Source organism: Acipenser ruthenus, chromosome 15, assembly GCF_902713425.1.
Source record: "Acipenser ruthenus chromosome 15, fAciRut3.2 maternal haplotype, whole genome shotgun sequence".
NCBI lineage: Eukaryota > Metazoa > Chordata > Actinopteri > Acipenseriformes > Acipenseridae > Acipenser > Acipenser ruthenus.
In genome coordinates, this window is record NC_081203.1 from 19,565,864 (window position 1) to 19,583,276 (window position 17,413).

The following is a 17,413-nucleotide window of genomic DNA, read 5'->3' on the forward strand; positions in this document are numbered from 1 at the left end:
CATTTATTGTAAGGCTAGTTAGGTTTATGTTTTCTTCTATCATTGAGTATTTTAATATTGCGTAATATCAGTTGGCAACGAGGAAAAATAATTGCAGTACCATTGTGTTGTAGGACCCGGTGAGTGCGGTCCAGTAAGCCACTACAGTGTTGGTAGCGTGTGAGAGGCGAGACTGCTGCTGTTGCTGCTGTTATTAGCGTTGGAACAGGGTTTACATTAAATATGTCTGTCTTTAATCACCATACTCATAAAACTGTTACAATGTAGATGAATGTGTTTGCACTGTCAAAAAAAAGAATTTTAAGTTATTTAAAAAATAATAATGTATGCAGCAACTCAGCGTGAACCTACAAAAGTCTCTTAAAATTAAAAGATACTGGAACTGAAAAAATGTTTATAAAACTAAAACATTTATTTCTGAATAACTAAAACTAAATAATTTAAAACTAAATAGAAACAAAATAATAATCTTACCAACTAAATATAAATTTAAACTGAATTGATATGCTGAAACTGAAAAAACACTGCTATGTAATATCCAAATTTGAATGGAGAAAATTATATTTGTGTAACTAGACTCTGTTCCATGAACCAAACATATAATCAAAGATCGGCATCACATAATATGTTTCCTATGAAAATGTTGGCTTGTGAGTCTGATTTGGAAACTTGGTATGCTACACAATGGCAAAACATTGTATGTGATACACCAGTACAGGGTTAACATTATTATAATAATTGTGGGCAACCCACCAGGTCGTTACAGGCTACATTTTCCCATTGAGTACCACAATTTATTTTTCTCTTTGAGTTTTTAAGTTCTTTAATTGATGCCTTTGTTACACTGTGTGCAGTACACTCATGAAACATTGCTGCAATCCACTCCCACAAGCTTTCCTGGTTAAACAATCTAAATCAATAAAGAAATGTGTTCCTGTGTGTTCTAGTGGGGCTAAAAGTTATCTATGCAGTCTGCAAACGTTGATTTATCTAAGGGGCACATGGCACAAGCCTTGCATATCTTACGTATCGAAAAGGATTAGTGGTTCCAGCTGCTTGGAATGAGGCTAAGAAGATGGCCAATTAACATTGCCTTGTTACAAGAAGTTCTTTTGCGTACTGTTTATACTTGTCTACTTCACTCGACGGTTGTGCGATGCGATCATCTAGAGCTGTCTTGATGGACACGTTGGTCAGTGCTTCCATTCAGCGTTAAGGGGCGGGTCCCAGAGATCCTTCTGCTTTCCCGGGATTGTTGATGAATAGTTATACGCAACACTCAATCTTAGAGCTTAGATCTAAGATTAGATCTAGTGGATGACACGTCATCACATACATTTGCATACCATGCAGACTTGCATTCACTAGTTGTTTGGACAGTCAGTGTATATTGTGCAGATTTGATTAAATGATACATTTGCTGTTTATATTCTCCTTGCATGTCTGGCACCTGTAATGTGTCTATACTTGGCGTTAATAACAAGGCTTGCTCCCTGTGTGTTTTCCAGCGATCCCGGAGGGGGGATCGAAATGACTGATTTCATCAGGGAAGTCACTCCTCCAGTGGAATGCAGCTCAAGGAATTCCTTTGCAGGCATGGACTCCATTAACCAGGTAGGAAGTGGGAGTCATCTCCTTAATGAGTTTTGAAACCCTTGTACTGTAGCACAAAATCAAACTGATAGAGTAGTACTTTCAATAGGTTTGGCTAGGTAGACCACATGCAATGGAGAAAAGGGTTCATTGGTAGGTGTTGTGCATCTGCAAAAGAATTAAAGGTGGGGATAATGACCTAGACAAAGAACATGATTATCATTTGAAGGCTTTTTTTTTTTTTAATAATAATAATAATAATAATAATAATTTAATTGGCATAAGCCATCTACGTAAGGATTGACCTTATGTCACCCCAGTGTCTGTTGTTTTAAGTCTTGGTTTACATTGTGAAAAACTGGGACCCATAGCCAATGAGAAACCTGGTTCTCCTTCATGGAGCTGGAGGAGGAGTAGGGGGAGAGATCCAATTCAAACTATATTAATCTGTTCAATGAATGCCAATGATTCATATTTTGGACCCAATACATTACTCAGGCAGGTGGTGAGCTCAGTAAATCAGGATACCAGAGATACATTTCAGAATGCATGTGGATGTAAAGCTTAGACAGACACAAAATACCGTAATAAACCACTCAACTTTGTGTTTATTTTTTAGTTGACTTGGGTTCTTTATTGAAACATCATGAAACTTGTTAATTGTGTAAATGTGTGTGTCTATATATATATGTATATATATATAATACAAACATTTGTAAATCCAAAGAAAAGAATAGTTAAATCAAGCTGTCATTGTTTTGTTTCTAATCAGATTGCATCTTTGCAAGGTGGAGTCACCATGACAGTCAAAGGTAAGAAAGTTACACAACAAACAAAAACAAAATCCTATCTGTAATGAAGATCTTGCATTGATTTATGCAATATGTCAGTAACTGTCCTCAAGCTCCATATTTTGATACTTTGCATACCACTATTCTTTAATACTGCATGTGAAAATGAAAGTAATACAAATCAACAGTGAACTTATCGAACAAATATGATGCTAGAAATGGCATTCACTCAAACATTTTATATTAATTTATTCTATTCACTACAGCCTTTTATTTATTTATCTTTTATTAAAATGATCATTATTTAAATAAAAACTTGACTTGTATCTTGATTGATAATATGATTCTCACTTGCTCATTTTCCCTGGTCACTTTCATTTCCAATTTAATTACCTTGTTGCTATTGGAAGTTGTCTTGTGCATTTGTATTGGATCTGCTTTTTAGTGGTAAGTTATCCAGGAACACAAGTGTTTTTTGCAGATTATGAAAGGTGCGTGCATGCTGATTGTGTTTAGCTTTGCTCCAGTTTGCACCAGCATAGCACTACACAACTCTGGATCTGTGACTGCATTAGAGCAGACTGACTGTGCTGTATTATAAGCTCTGCGCACCTGATTCAAGAGCTGACAGTGGAGAAAGAGCTGCCCTGCAGTGTGTGTCCCAGGGAAAGAAAATTAATAAGTAATGAGTTCTGCATTAACTAGACTTGTCGTCTTTGCAGAGATGGGAAAGACCTCAGATGACATTAGCTTGAGCCTGGCTCAGAGCTGCAGCCTCTGCAAGGACGGGAGCCAGGAGCAAGGTGAGGCCTCCACTGCGTTGTTGCATCACTGCAGTCACTGCCCAGCCTTTCCTCATTCGCCTGACACCTGTCCACTCTTAAACTGATACACATACATGGATTTGAAAGTAAAAAAAAAAAAAAAAACTTTCCTTTTCACTTATTTGTATAAGTCAAAAAATAGTTTAGAACTATTTGTTTTCAAAAACTTATTTAACATTCATATTTCACTTCATAATTTGTAATTCAAATATTTTACAAAGTAGTTCTTGGTGTAGCTGAAAACTACAGGTATATAATATCAGTCAGTACGTTTACATGGGACACGTATTCAGAATATTAAGTGTTTGGAATACTAGAATATTCCGAATGCTCTGTATACATGCAGGTGGAATTCTCTTATTCCTTTCATATTCTGTGTTTCCATGGTAAACGGAATATTCCTTTTATGCCATTAACACATGCGTGCCTTGCTTCCCACTGCAAACCATAAGAGTGCTGATTGTAGTAGAATAGTTTGTTGTTTATCGTAAAGAGCTGGTGGTGTGGGCGTATATTTCTGTTTTTTGTTTTTGTTTTTTCAGATATGGAATCTGATATTATGAGATTGTAGATGCTTGTGGGTCTTAATTCAGTGCAATGTGTTCATGCAGACATGCACGCTTATGTCTTTATTAGTATAACAAGGAGACAGATTGAAGATGAGCTGCCCCTGTCTAACCAAGCACATCGTCAACAGGGCCTACAGTAAATAACCATAGTAAATAAATAAAGCATCTATGTCTAATTGTCATCACATGCATAGCTGTTTTTAAATTTAGATGTATATTTGCAGATCTAGCGTGTATTGATATTTGTTTTCTGTATATTTTATACTCATTGTAGGAGCATTTTATACTGTATCTATACAGCGCCCCGATACCTACTGGTGAGAGGCACGTTAAACATTTTAATAAATAAATACATAAATACATAAATAAATAAATACATAGATAATATGTATGTGATGGCTAATATATTGTAATGTGGTAACATACTGATAGAATTATTTTCCTTCAGTCTCATCAGTCAGCTGGTCAGGGTAACTTTCATCTTCAAATCCGATGTCCACACCACACCGATGCGAAAGTGCACCCCATGAGATAGTGCACTCTTGCATAATAAATACATTTTCCCTTTTTGTTTTGCAATTTATGCTACTTACTACTTATATACATCGCTACACTTAATAAAACATTGAATACAACATCTAGTTTTTTATACACTTATCGTCAATTTTGTAATATGAGTAAAAGTTAATCATATCCTGATGTAACTATCACTACTTAATCATATCCTGATGTAACTTTCACTATTATCTGCTGTATTATTGAATTGTGGTTTGTCACACTTGAGAATTATTGTATTTCTTGTTCTTATTGTATGACTTATATTGTAACACTTGAATGTATTTGTATTTGCTTGCGATTGTAAGTCGCCCTGGATAAGGGCGTCTGCTAAGAAATAAATAATAATAATAATAATAATAAAAGTTCAATAAACACACCTACAGCAAAAGTACAGATGTGGGAAAAGCTTGCAAAGAGGAAATTGTACAATATGTGCTTGTTTCTTCTAGTTTTAAAATGTTAAACTCAAGGTTTTTTCCATCGTCTCCCCTTACATCGCATGCAGGCAGACTTTCGCATGCTACACCGGGTCGGTGAAGACAAAGTGCGATTGATTACCTAGTATGTCATTCATATAAGGCTGAAGTAAGGAAAAATTGATAGATTCGCCCCACTTCTGTTTTATTTATATTTTTTGCTTTTTGCTTTATAATATCTACTTTTAAAACTTTACATTGACGGCGAACTTGATCCACAGTTCTCTCAAATCCCCCTTCATGTTTTTTTCCGCCATCCTTTTAAACACTTCTGTACATCTCTGTTTCTTGCCATCAAGCTGTTTTACAACACTAGCATCCTTAATAAAGTGATGTCTCCTCATCAGACCTAAAGTAGCTGTGTTTTCTCGCTCGTGCCGTCATGTTCACTGCCTTGAGTATTTGTTATTGTACGTGTCTGTTGTGAGTTATACTTTGTGGTCGGAATATGCTGTTTACATGACTTTATATTCCACTAGTATTCCGCATACTTGTGGAATATGCCATCTCCAATATTCCGAATATGCAGAGGTGGAATATTTCTCTTCATATTCCGAATATGCTGTTTACATGGCGGAAATTATTCAGTATTTCGGGCAGCAGTGTGGAGTAGTGGTTAGGGCTCTGGACTCTTGACCGGAGGGTCGTGGGTTCAATCCCAGATGGGGGACACTGCTGTTGTACCCTTGAGCAAGGTACTTTACCTAGATTGCTCCAGTAAAAACCCAACTGTAAGAATGGGTAATTCTATGTAAAAATAATGTGATATCTTGTAACAATTGTAAGTCGCCCTGGATAAGGGCGTCTGCTAAGAAATTAGATAATAATAAAGTATTTAGAATATTACTGGCCATGTAAACGCACTGAGTGTCAGTTAAAGCATTTTGCACTGAAAAGATTAGAGAGCGCAAACTTACATAAAACTAGACTGACGGATCTAGAGTAAAGAGAACACTAAAAATCGTACAAAAATACAAGAATAATCAAGCGACAAATAAATAAACAAGTTCATTGAAGCAAGCTTCTCATCAGCAATATGTTATCTCAAGTTGCTTGAGGTTCACAGTATATTACGGACACAGGAGAATGTACACCAAAGCCTGTACAGATTTCGGAGCCATTCAGATTTGACGTTCAGCTGTACGCAAGTTTGAATGTAGTGTACTTTATAGACTGCTTGTGAGGCCATCAAAGCTCCTAAATGACCTGAAACTGCAGTAAGACTATTTCACAAATTGAGCAAAATTGTTCATTGTTCATTGTTCATGTCTGAAACTATTGTGCAATTGGGATATCTGATCAATTTATTTATTTAAAAAGTAGGGGTTCATAACAGACGAGAACCAATGACAGACAGGTGCCATTAGAGCTTCCCCTCACAGCTCTGCAAGAGAGGGATCAATCAGTGATACTTTAATTCAATTGATGTTTGTCAATCAGTTCCAGGTCTCTCTCAAGCAGAGATTGAAAATTGTTGGCTAGATTGAGACCAAATTGTCTCGTAGGTTCTAGGTTGAGACCAACATACTAATTTTACTGATCACCAGTACTGGTCCAAATCTAGGTCTCCAGTGGTGAAAGACACCAACAACTTGTAATCTCTTCCCCCAGATCTGACAACGGACCCAAAGATGTACTGTCTGGTCTCCAATGACTCCTTCGCCTCGATGCAACCGTCCACCTCCCTGGGACCCCCTGAGCTGGCCCGAGACCCTGTGGAGCTGCCCTACGTATCCTCCTCACACCACGTGGACCAGTCTCTGTCTGCAGCCTGCGACACTGAGGCAGCCTCCCTCATCCCACTGCACTCCCAGTCCTACCGCAAGGACCCTCGCCCCCGAGGAGTCCCTCGCACATCCAGCTCTGCAGGATCTGCCTTCCCCGATCCCTCGCTACCAGACTTGGGCATTTACCCCCAGCCCAGGAGGGGCGGGCTGGACCCTGTGTGTGAACTGGAGGCCTCCAAGCCCTCTAACTCGAGAGAAGCTGAGGCAGGGCTGTATCAGCTGGAACCCACTGCCTCTGCCTCTACCTCGAGGGGGCTGGAAATGGGAGACTGCTGCGGGCACTATCAACTGGAGGCCAGGACGCTTGCCGTCTCCATTTCCCGCGAGGCTGGCGAGGGGAGTTCGGGGCTCTATCTGGCCGGGCATGGTTCCCGGAAAGTTCTGAAAGGGGATTGCAGCGCGGATAGCCTGCGGAGTCTCAGCACGAGAAGCAGCGGCTCGACGGAGAGCTACTGTAGTGGCACCGACCGCGACACCAACAGCACGGTCAGCAGCTTCCGCAGCGAGCAGACCAGCTCCACACACGTGGAGAGCCTGCTCTCGCTGTCAGGGGACGAGAAGGGCAAGCAGCAGCCAGGGGACTCCAGCTTCTCGGCCACCACCGAGAGCAGGACACAAGGGGAAGGGGGCTCACCCGGCTGCCAGAGTCGCAGCAGCAGCTCCCGAGGGCTCAGTGCCCTGGCAGGGGAGGCTAACAAGAATCCGCACGCCAACGAGCTGACGGCCAAGCAGCAGCCGGCTCCCAGTCCTGCGGAACCGGTTGACCATGGCACAGAGGAACCACGCGCCAGGACCAGGAAAGAGAAAGCCAGCGCGAAGGAAAAGGAAAAAGATGACGTGCGGCCTAAGTCTGTCAACTTGATCCACCGGGTGTCTTCCTCGGGGCACAAGGCTGGTGGCGGCAGTGGTCGGAGGCGCACAGGAAAGAAGCGAGCGAGCAGCTTCGATGCCAGCCGGCATCGAGATTACATCTCGCTACGGGGCATGGCCAAGCCGCGCAGTGCTGTGTTTGCCACTGAGGAGGACTCCAGCGACCACAGTGACTTGAGTCGCACCTCCAGCCTGCATTCGGCCCACCGCTTCAGCACAGACAGCTCCTCCAGCACCACCTCCCACTCCTGCCAGTCCCCAGACGGACGATACCGCGCCCTGAAGGCCAAGTATGGGAGCAGTGCACGGGAGAGGGGCCGGGACTCTGAGGCAGGACGGAGGGGAGCGGCCTCTTCCTCCAAGGATCAGTCCTGCTCAGAGGGGGGCGCAGGAGGGCGCAGGCGTTCCTCTCGCCGCACCCCTAGCACGGGCAGCGCAAAGACTCACACCCGCGTGCTGAGCCTGGACAGTGGCACCGCCGCCTGCCTTAACGACCCCAACCGGCTGGGGGCTCCGGCCAGCGCCCGCCCACTCACCACCTCCAAATCGGACCTAGAGGCCAAAGAGGGGGAGGTCCTGGACGAGCTGTCCCTGCTGGGCCGGGCCTCGCAGCTCGAGTCAGTGACACGGTCCCGAAACAGCCTGCCCAGCCATGTGGCATTCCCAGAGAGCGAGGAGACAGAGGCTGCTGGTGGAGGTGGGTTAGTTTTTCTGTTTTCACATTAGTGGCATGTACGAATGAGGGTGCACTCCATTATTGGTACCGTAACTTTTAAACAGCTCTGCTCGAGCGACGTGAGTTTGCTGAAACCAGCAATAGAATTGCTGGCTCAGAGTTAGAATTTTGGGTTTATCTATTGTGTTTTTTACAAGCTTAAGTTTAAACAAAATGATAGATATTACCAATAATGGCCATTACACACAGCCATGCCACAAGTGTTTTAAGCATGCTCTGCCATGGGTGATTAGTTGCTTGGCTGCTTTTTTTTTGTTTTGTTTTTTTTGTTGCTCGATCGATAAAGAAAATTGTCTTGACATCCACAAAATATACTTCAGAAAGGTGTGTTTGATCTTCTTTGATTCATTTTGGGGTCGTATAGCCACAAATGGTAAAATGCATAAGACTTTTTAGAAGTTGTTTAAGTTGTTTAAAGCACAAACTGGTCTAGCATTTTCACACGAGTGCCTATTGTTTCTATATCACTGATTTATTTACTGACTGAAAATGAAAATTCTTGCAGAAAGGTATTCATACAGGTAGGTATATAAATGAAAAATCTTGAGGCGTTGAAAACAATTTGCACACTGCTGTAATTTTGAGTTTCTCGGAACTGGCACTATCCTTCGCAGTGGAAGCACTTCAAAGCAAGGGATGTCTGTCATTAAGGTTTGTAATTCTTTCCTTTCCTTTCTGCTGTTGCTGACGTACACTATATTGAAATTGTAAAGGAGTGTTTACCAAGGCTTTAAAATCCCCTTTCTTCCCTCTTGTGTTGAAGATCTTTTGGGTCTTAGCTTTTGCTTGATACTTTAATTTAGTATACTGTATTCATAGTAATTTAGTTGTTCTTTAATATAAGTTACACCCATACTTTCAGGACCAAACGTTGCATTCAACCCCTAATAATAACCACTGTTATTTCCTGTTAATCAAGTACTGTAAATCTAAATAAAAATAGTCGCTCCCCCCCAAAACGGGAGCTTAATATTTCTGTGTGATTTTTAAAAATAAATAAATAAATAAGGTTATAGGTATTTGTATTGGTAGTTCTGTTCAAACTCTGATTTAAAAGTTGGTTCTAGTCCTGCATCCTAATCACTTAAGTGAAACTCTCTTCAGTTGTCAGACCATGAAACTAGCAGTACAGTGCGATGGTTTTTTTTTTTTTTGTAATTATAACATTGTACAGTACTCAAAATATGTACATCCATAATTATTTTTTTTAAACATCAGAACAAAAAGGCATAGATTCATAATGAACAGGGACAAGAGTAGGTTGCTCAAGTTAACAAGTATTGAAATAGGTATTTTTTACTTCTTTTAAATATGTTCATAAAGGGTTAATGTTTCTATATGGCCACAGGAGCACAGCTTTTCAAGCCCAAAGGTCAGGGATATGGCAATTGTCTTTTTTGTTATCTGTATTTTTTTAATTTGGATCATTCTTTATTATAATGGTGCAGTGTAACATTCAAACAAAGTCTTAGCAGCTTCAATTAACTACATTAGAACCTGCTTGGAGTGAAAACCTGGACTGGATTGGGGGCCAAAGTTGAGTACCACAGGCCTAAACTATTTGTCTTTAAATCAAATAAAAAAATGAGTTTGCAGGTAGCCTAAAAAGTAACCTTTTTAAAAGCTTTTTGATTATGTGTTTTTTTGTTTTTTTTGACTTAAGAATATTTAAATTTAATTGCATTGTTAATAATTTTCTTTGTAGATATCTGTACATGCATGTTACTTTGGGCAGATACTATTTGGTCACACTTTTGACACTCCTACTGTACAGAGAATGACCCATTTCTGGAGATGGTTTAAATGTAATTTTTGTTCTGGACTTAATATGTAAATAAATCCTGTTCGCCTGCGGGGCGTATCAACTTCAACCCCCGTCTCTATCTCCTGCCTGTCACTCAGTAGCGAATGCACGCACCCACATGGCAGATGGCTACTCTGTCACAAGCATTAATACCCTGTATCTTTCTAAACAAGGGATTTAGGGGAGCTCTCTAATAAAAGCTGAATCTCAAAACAATAATTGTGTGAATATAGTAATTGTTACAGCTGTGTATAGTGGTATTTAAAACAGGATTAATTCATCTGACTTTTTACATATCCACCCTTACTCTGGTCCCACTGCAGTCGGATATGCGACGGATTACTGTACTGTATCCCGAGTCTTTCCCATATGTTTACTCTTTCTGGGATGTAAATAATGCAGCTTGGATTCCCATTTCTGTTCGTTAGGGTCCTTAATGGGTGGAAGTTTCACTTTCCTGTTTGCGTCTGAAAAAAAAAGTATACAAAGCTGTCAAATTTTCAAGATCATTTTTTACATTTTGATTTTATCATTGCCTGAGTGCATTTTTGGATATCTATATTCCAATTTAGTAAACCTTAAAAATGAATTTCACTGAGAAAGCCATCACATGTTTAAAGGGCAAAAGTGGGACATGGAGTAAAATGTCACCCAGTATTAAGTTTAGTTTGAAAAAGTTTTTCTGTTTTCTCGAAGTTTCAGTTTTGCACAAAAGGGATGCGGTATGTATTATTGTGTGTGTTCACTGTTTTCAGTTTAAAAGCCTTTCCTAAAAGACACTGATCCGTAATTGTAAAGGTGTGAGTCTCAGTTCTGCTCTGCAGGTTTGGGGTGTATGAGTAATGGGTTGGGTTGCGGGACTCTGCAGTCACAGCCCCTATGCTTGCTGACACTCTCTCTTGCTGTAGCCGCCCGGTCGAGCGAGGAGGCGGTAACGTTTCGCCGTGAGCGCAGCACGTTCAGGCGACAGGCTGTCCGGCGTCGGCACAACGCCGGGAGTAACCCCACCCCCCCGGCCTCCCTCATCGGATCTCCACTCAGGTACGCCTCGGACCCTGCCCGGCACCGCTGCATGCAGCCAAGCCCCCTCCTACCGACCCTCACCCATCGATCCCACTCTCACACCACGCAACCCAAGTCCATTGCAGTGGGATGGCTTGAGGCTCCCACAGTTCCTGCATGATTCTATTTGCATGTGTCTGTGCTTCAAACTGTCTTCTTTTTTTGGGGGAGCAGTTTTCTTTTTTTTTTTTTTTTGTTCAGCATTGTTGTTTTTTTTAATGTGGTTTTATTTTGTTATACTAAAGCCATATTTTGTTGATATGGTCCAAATCTTTCTCGTATAGTAAAGTATAGGTCTGAACTTTGCACTTTGCTTTATATTGCCATTCAGTTCTGATCCAATAGTACAAATGTCTTTTTTTTTAAAAGCAGGGTTTACATTGTTCAAGAACACTTTTGTGTTGTTGTTGTTGTTCATATACCTTAGTCCAAAAACTTTATTTAAACAAAAAAAATGTACCACTAGTCGGAACATTTTTCTGCATCAAGTGTAGCAAACTGATAATAAGTAGTCTAGATTTATTTTCCATCTATAGCTTTCAACACTCAATCTGAGGCTATGATTTCCCATTTCAACATTGTATTTCCCTTCCCTTTTTATGTTTAGAATATAACTCGTGTTTGGAATCATATATTGTTAAAGCTTTGAAATTGGAAGACAATGCACTTCCCCTGCTGTTACTTGTTTTTTTCCTTCTCCATTTCCTTTCATTTTCCCTGCTATGTCTTACCAGCTCATATACTCTTCAAACAGGCAAGCTTTCTCAGGATCTCTGTAACGGGGTCAGGCTTGAACTTTTAATGTCCTGTGATCACTTATCGCTTAATGCTTTAGATAACTGCCTAAATATTTTTGGGTACGCTAACCAAAGTCCCGAAAGGCTGGCCAAGGGTGTGTTTATCTGTGACCATCATATATGTGATGTAGCTCATGGTGATCAACTTCATTCTGAAGGCTCTGATTTAATACAAGCTGCAGCATCTGTGTACCACAGCTGATCAGTGAGTTAACTGGGGAATTTACCATAGCATTACCCATGATCTTTAGCAAGCTGCCTGTAGTTTTTTCTCCAACTGGTAACCCTGTTTTTTTTTTTATGTTCGTTGCATGTCTCTTGTTCTTTACTAAGGAAACTTGATAGTATTGCTGCATGATTTGGAGGTTGTGTGGTGGGTCTAACAAGTTGTCTAAAGTAACTTGGCTTTGTTGCTGTGGAAAAAAAAACACACTGAAGCCTGGGAGACAGAAGCACTGGCCAAAAGAGCAAGGATTCTAGCCATGGGTCTTGGTCAACTGCTTACAATTCCTTTTTTTTTGTTGTTTTTTTGCCTACTTTAAGTAGATAACCTAGGCTTTCAAATCCATTTCCTTACTTTTTTTCTGCATAAGCTACTTGATCACACTTACTATGAAAATCTATTGGTTGCTTTGTTTTCACTTTTATTTTGGAGTTTACAGCTTCTTGTGCTGTAGGTCACGTAGACTGGTTATAGGCGGACCATTATTGGGGGAATTTAAAGTATAAGTATAATAAACAAGCAAAGAGCCACTATTTCTTTTCTTTACATAATAGCAATAATGTAACAAGTAAGAAAATGGATTTTAAAACCAATCAATACCAAACAAATATTATTTTTGTGAATCTGCTAAATGCTGTAGGTCCTATCACTTCATTTGAACTTGCACTTTATTAAAGAGTGTTTGGAAATGTTCTCTGTCATATGGTTTTAGAGGGACTAGAGATATTACCTCCAGACATGACAATAATAATAAATAAAGTGTGAGTTTAAAGATTTCTGAATTGGGCCATATATAAAGTAACTTATTGTTGGCACATGATTCACATTTATGTTTTACTTCAGTTTTTTTTTTTTTTTTCCTTTGGCCAACTAAACCAAAAAGACTACATCATGCACCAGATCACGGTTAACTTGCTTGTTGGCAATTTCCTTTGTGATGGCCTTCCTTTTACTATCAAGTTTCTGAAAGGTCTTCTGTGTCTGTGGTTTCACTAAATTTCCTTTGTTTAATAGTGTTCAAGATTTCCTTGTGAGTGTGTGTTTATTTTCTGTCTCTGCTTTTTCTCCTTCCTTCTCCCTTTCCTCTAAATACTCTTTTCTCGCTCCATCTCCCTCTCTCTTTGTCTCTGTCCTAACTCTTTCCCTTTCCCCGTTCACCACCTTTGTATTACCCTTCCTTCTCACCCACACCCTCCCACTTCCCTCCTCTATCTCTAACCCACCTCCCTATCCCACCTCATCGTTCTCTCTAACCCTTTCCCTCTCGCCCTCCTACCTTTATCCCCCACTTTAAACCCCTCCCCCTTTTACTAACCCCTCCCCTTTTTACTAACCCCTCCCCCTCTAACCCCACAGCCTTCAGGAAGCTGCGCAGGGTCCCCAGCTCTCCACCTCCCAGCTCAAACTGCAGTCCCGCCCCCCCTCCCAGTCAGCCGTGCTCAGCGCGAGCTCTTCCCTGCTGGCCAGGAACGGAAGTGTCCACCTGGAGGGCTTTCCAGACAACGCGTCTGCCATGGGCGGAGCCAGTTTGCACGATGAGTTCGGTACGCAGCAGCAACAGCGGCGGTGGCGACACATAGACTGACATTTTTTTAATGTAACTTTTTATCCCCAGAGTAAGAAGTGCTAGCCAGTGCTTTTATTGCGCTGCGTTTATTTGTGGTTCTTCACTTAATTGTGGATATACGAATATTTTAAAATCCAAAACTGCTACATCCTGGTACCTTTGTTGTCACATATTCTGATTTACAGCTATGTAGAACTATTTAAAGAAACTTTGTAAATGTATTAGATACTGTATACATTTCTTTTAGTATTTCTAATTCTGATTGCAACTAGTTTGAACTATATGAAGTGATTAAAATTGCAGTATAAAATAAAACCAAAATATCTTTAGCAATAGAAAAGGGGGACCAACTGCATAAATAAGACACATTTTGCATATAAAACATTTGTCTTATTATTTATTTATTTTTTTATGAGCACTCAATTCAATTTGCTACACTTAAGTCTCAAAATACATGGAACTGAAGCTTGTATTAAATACATTTTCAATTCCATCTTAGTTCATTTTATTCCAATTATGTAGGTGCAAATTATTTTTTTTAGGGCAAGCGCTATAATTACATCATTATCCCAGGACTGAATGGCAGACAGGAAGGAAGGCAGGGGGATGTCAGGGTTGAGGTGCTCTGTCTCTCTCTGGCTTGCAGAGCTGTGAGCAGAAGCTCTAAATTCACAAGCAACAACAAAAAAATATAAAATGAATATAATATAGGGCAGTTATTTTCACTAGTTTGTGTGTAAATAAAACTCCAGAACTGGGTCAAGAACTTACTGTGATATAAATCGATTTCATTCATTACTCAAAGTGGCAGGAAGCAATATTTTAGTTTTAGTGGTTTATATACCATTTAAGCAAGGTAGTTGTCATTTACAGTAAGATAATTATTTTAAAGGGGCCTTGCATGTATCGACTTGGTTGCATTTAAAGGTAACAGGCCACAAGAAGACGTGCACAACACAAACATTAATGCAATGTGCAGGACTCTGGATAGGACCCTGAAGGATCCAGTTCATGTGCTATTCGTGTTGCAGTGTATTTAAAAGTGCCAGACCTCCACAAGACTTTGAAGTAATTACTGTACTTTACCATATTTCAGCTTTGATTTATCTATTTCATTTTGGAGTACATGTTTTTTAAGATCATGCAACCTTTTTAAATTATTTTTATTCAGTTTTAACTAGTTGTTTGAAAATCTATATTGTACTTGCTATCTTTTGCAATTGCCATTTACCCATTAACCCAGATTTGACAGTGCATTTCTGTTTTTCTCACTGCTGGAAATTACAGCATGCATTTTGGTTTACCCTCAGGATACAGGTTGGATAATGTTAATGTGTTGATGTATTAGCTTTGCATTGCACCTTGCACTGTGATCAGAATTTGGCCCTGTGTATTTGAATAGATTTGCAGTTTGTCCAATACAAGTCACTCATCGCAGTGATTGTGTGTCTGAGACGAGAAGACATTTATAAAGCTGTGATGTACTGTTACAAAATTAGTAAAAAAAAAAATCCTAAGAATTAGCTTTTTGTATTGTTAAGGATCTGTTTATTTAAATATTTTTCTACATTGTTTATTAAACAGTAAAGGTACAGTGTGTGCAGACCAAAATATAACCTAAAAACTGTCAAAAATGTCTTGACAAGAATGGCTGCTCTAATTGAAGCAAATGGAAATCCCTGACAGCGCCCCCTATGGGATACAGTGGATGTCAACAATGGGGCGAATGTGATCACTTTACATACTAAGTACTTATTTTGCTGGTTTAGAAGAGGTTAACCATTGATATGAACTTGATAGGACCAGAAAATGTTTATTGAAACTATAGTTTTCATTAATAGAATTGGATTCCTGACATATTTAGTAATTAAGGAGGCTGTGTGGTCCAGTGGTTAAAGAAAAGGGCTTGTAACCAGGAGGTCCCAGTTTCAAATCCCACCTCAGCCACTGACTCATTGTGTGACCCTGAGCAAGTCACTTAACCTCCTTGTGCTCCGTCTTTCGGGTGAGACGTAATTGTAAGTGACACTGAAGCTGATGCATAGTTCACACACCCTAGTCTCTGTAAGTCGCCTTGGATAAAGGCGCCTGCTAAATAAACAAATAATAATTAAAAAAATAAACATATGTAGGTTACAACTGTACCGTACCCAAAAACAAATAATTTCACCTAAAAACAAACACTTTAAAGTACCTGAGCAGCGGTATGCTAAAAATTCTAAAGGCTTCAAAATGAAAAATGTCACTGGCAAGTAGGGATGTCATATTAACTGACCATGATATTAATACCGTAGCAGAAAATATTATCGCGATAACCGTGGGATCACAGTATTGTAAATAAGTCAGACTTTAACACAGAATTCACCCGTATTGCATTGCTAGGTGGCTTGACTAGTAAAAAGGGAAAGAAATAATAGTTTTAATGTAATTTACACACATTATTTATTAGAAAAAGTAGTAGTCTGCAGCGTCTTCACCAGATACAGTATGTGTTATGCTCTGTTGAGTTTTATAACTGGGGTAGTGTTCTAATTTAACTTGTATTACCGTATGGATTTACATTGCCGTAAAACCACTGCTTCGTTATACAGGTTTGGATAAAATGCGTCATTAAGCAAGTATAATATCCATGGCATAGTCTAAACTGGGTGTAAAATTAAATAAAAATATCTGTAAAATTAGCCCTGGGTAAGGGCGTCTGCTAAGAAATAAATAATAATAATAATAATTCAGTCTCAAGTGAAATAATGTAATTCACTAAAATATCCGAAGCTTACCACTGCTTGGACGATTATAAAATAATAATTTCAAAAATACCGGGGTAGCTGTAAAAAACAAAAATAAACAAAAAAAAAATAAATGTTTAAAGCTAAATGACTAAGTGTTTGAAATTTGAATCAAATATACATTTTGCACTTAACAGCTAATATTTTACTTTCTCAGCAATAGTTTACTAAACTCATCAATGCATATTTGTTGGCCGTGATTTGAACATTGTGGAAGCATGCACGCCTGCGCAGTGTAGATATGAAACGCAATGGAAAAGTAACTGTCAAAGAAGTGCTGTAAAATAAATAAAATCTAAAATCAATTTGGTAAATATTTGAGCATTAAAGCTAATGGTATAATCTCAGAGCGCATTTTAGCACTAGTGGGCACATTCTAAGCTTTTCGTTCACCCCGAAGCACAGAACATCTGCTTGTTGTGGTGGGTTTTTTGTTTTTTTTAAACAGAAGTCTAAAATAGACCCCCCCCCGGGCATACTGATTTTTGGCCAATGGACTGCTGTTTATGGAAATAGGAGCATAACTTGTTTTTCAAGGCCTTCTGTAAGCCTTATGTTGCAACTGTAAGTATGATGCTTGAGTGTGAATAGCTGAATAAGACATTCGTTCGGGTATTTTAGTAGCATAAAAATAGTTGTAGGTATATTTTTTAAACAATTAAACAGACCCAAATTGATTCCCCCCCCTCCCCCCACCCCTTTTTGAGATAACAATTTCAGGAAAAAGCCTATAGGTCACACCAGTGTATAAGTCGCTCCCCCCCCCCCTTTTTAGGACCCCCTAAAATACCTAGAAAATAGACTTGTACAAAGGTTTTTACAGTAATACTGTAACACACCTACTGGCAAGTGTAATTTTGTCATGGAATCATTCAAAAGTGCTAATACACAACCATAAGGGCATGCCTTAATGATGTATTTTTGCAAGTTAGCACTAATATAGAGGAACAGAATCCAGTGTTTTATGGTA

The 17,413-nt window shown here is 39.6% G+C and overlaps 1 protein-coding gene across 4 annotated transcripts in view; it reads left to right on the forward strand.

Annotated features, from left to right (window-relative positions):
- LOC117422109 (pecanex-like protein 1) overlaps positions 1–17,413 on the forward strand; it is a 59,673-nt gene that overhangs the window by 10,345 nt on the left and 31,915 nt on the right. For 3 of the 4 annotated variants that reach the window (XM_058987352.1, XM_058987354.1, XM_034036770.3), the window contains exons 3-8: positions 1,509–1,614; positions 2,366–2,405; positions 3,107–3,187; positions 6,423–8,165; positions 10,917–11,049; positions 13,447–13,634. In XM_058987352.1, the coding sequence (XP_058843335.1) occupies positions 1,509–1,614; positions 2,366–2,405; positions 3,107–3,187; positions 6,423–8,165; positions 10,917–11,049; positions 13,447–13,634 (2,291 nt within the window). The remainder of the gene's footprint in view (positions 1–1,508; positions 1,615–2,365; positions 2,406–3,106; positions 3,188–6,422; positions 8,166–10,916; positions 11,050–13,446; positions 13,635–17,413) is intronic. The other variant, XM_058987353.1, reaches the window with a different exon arrangement.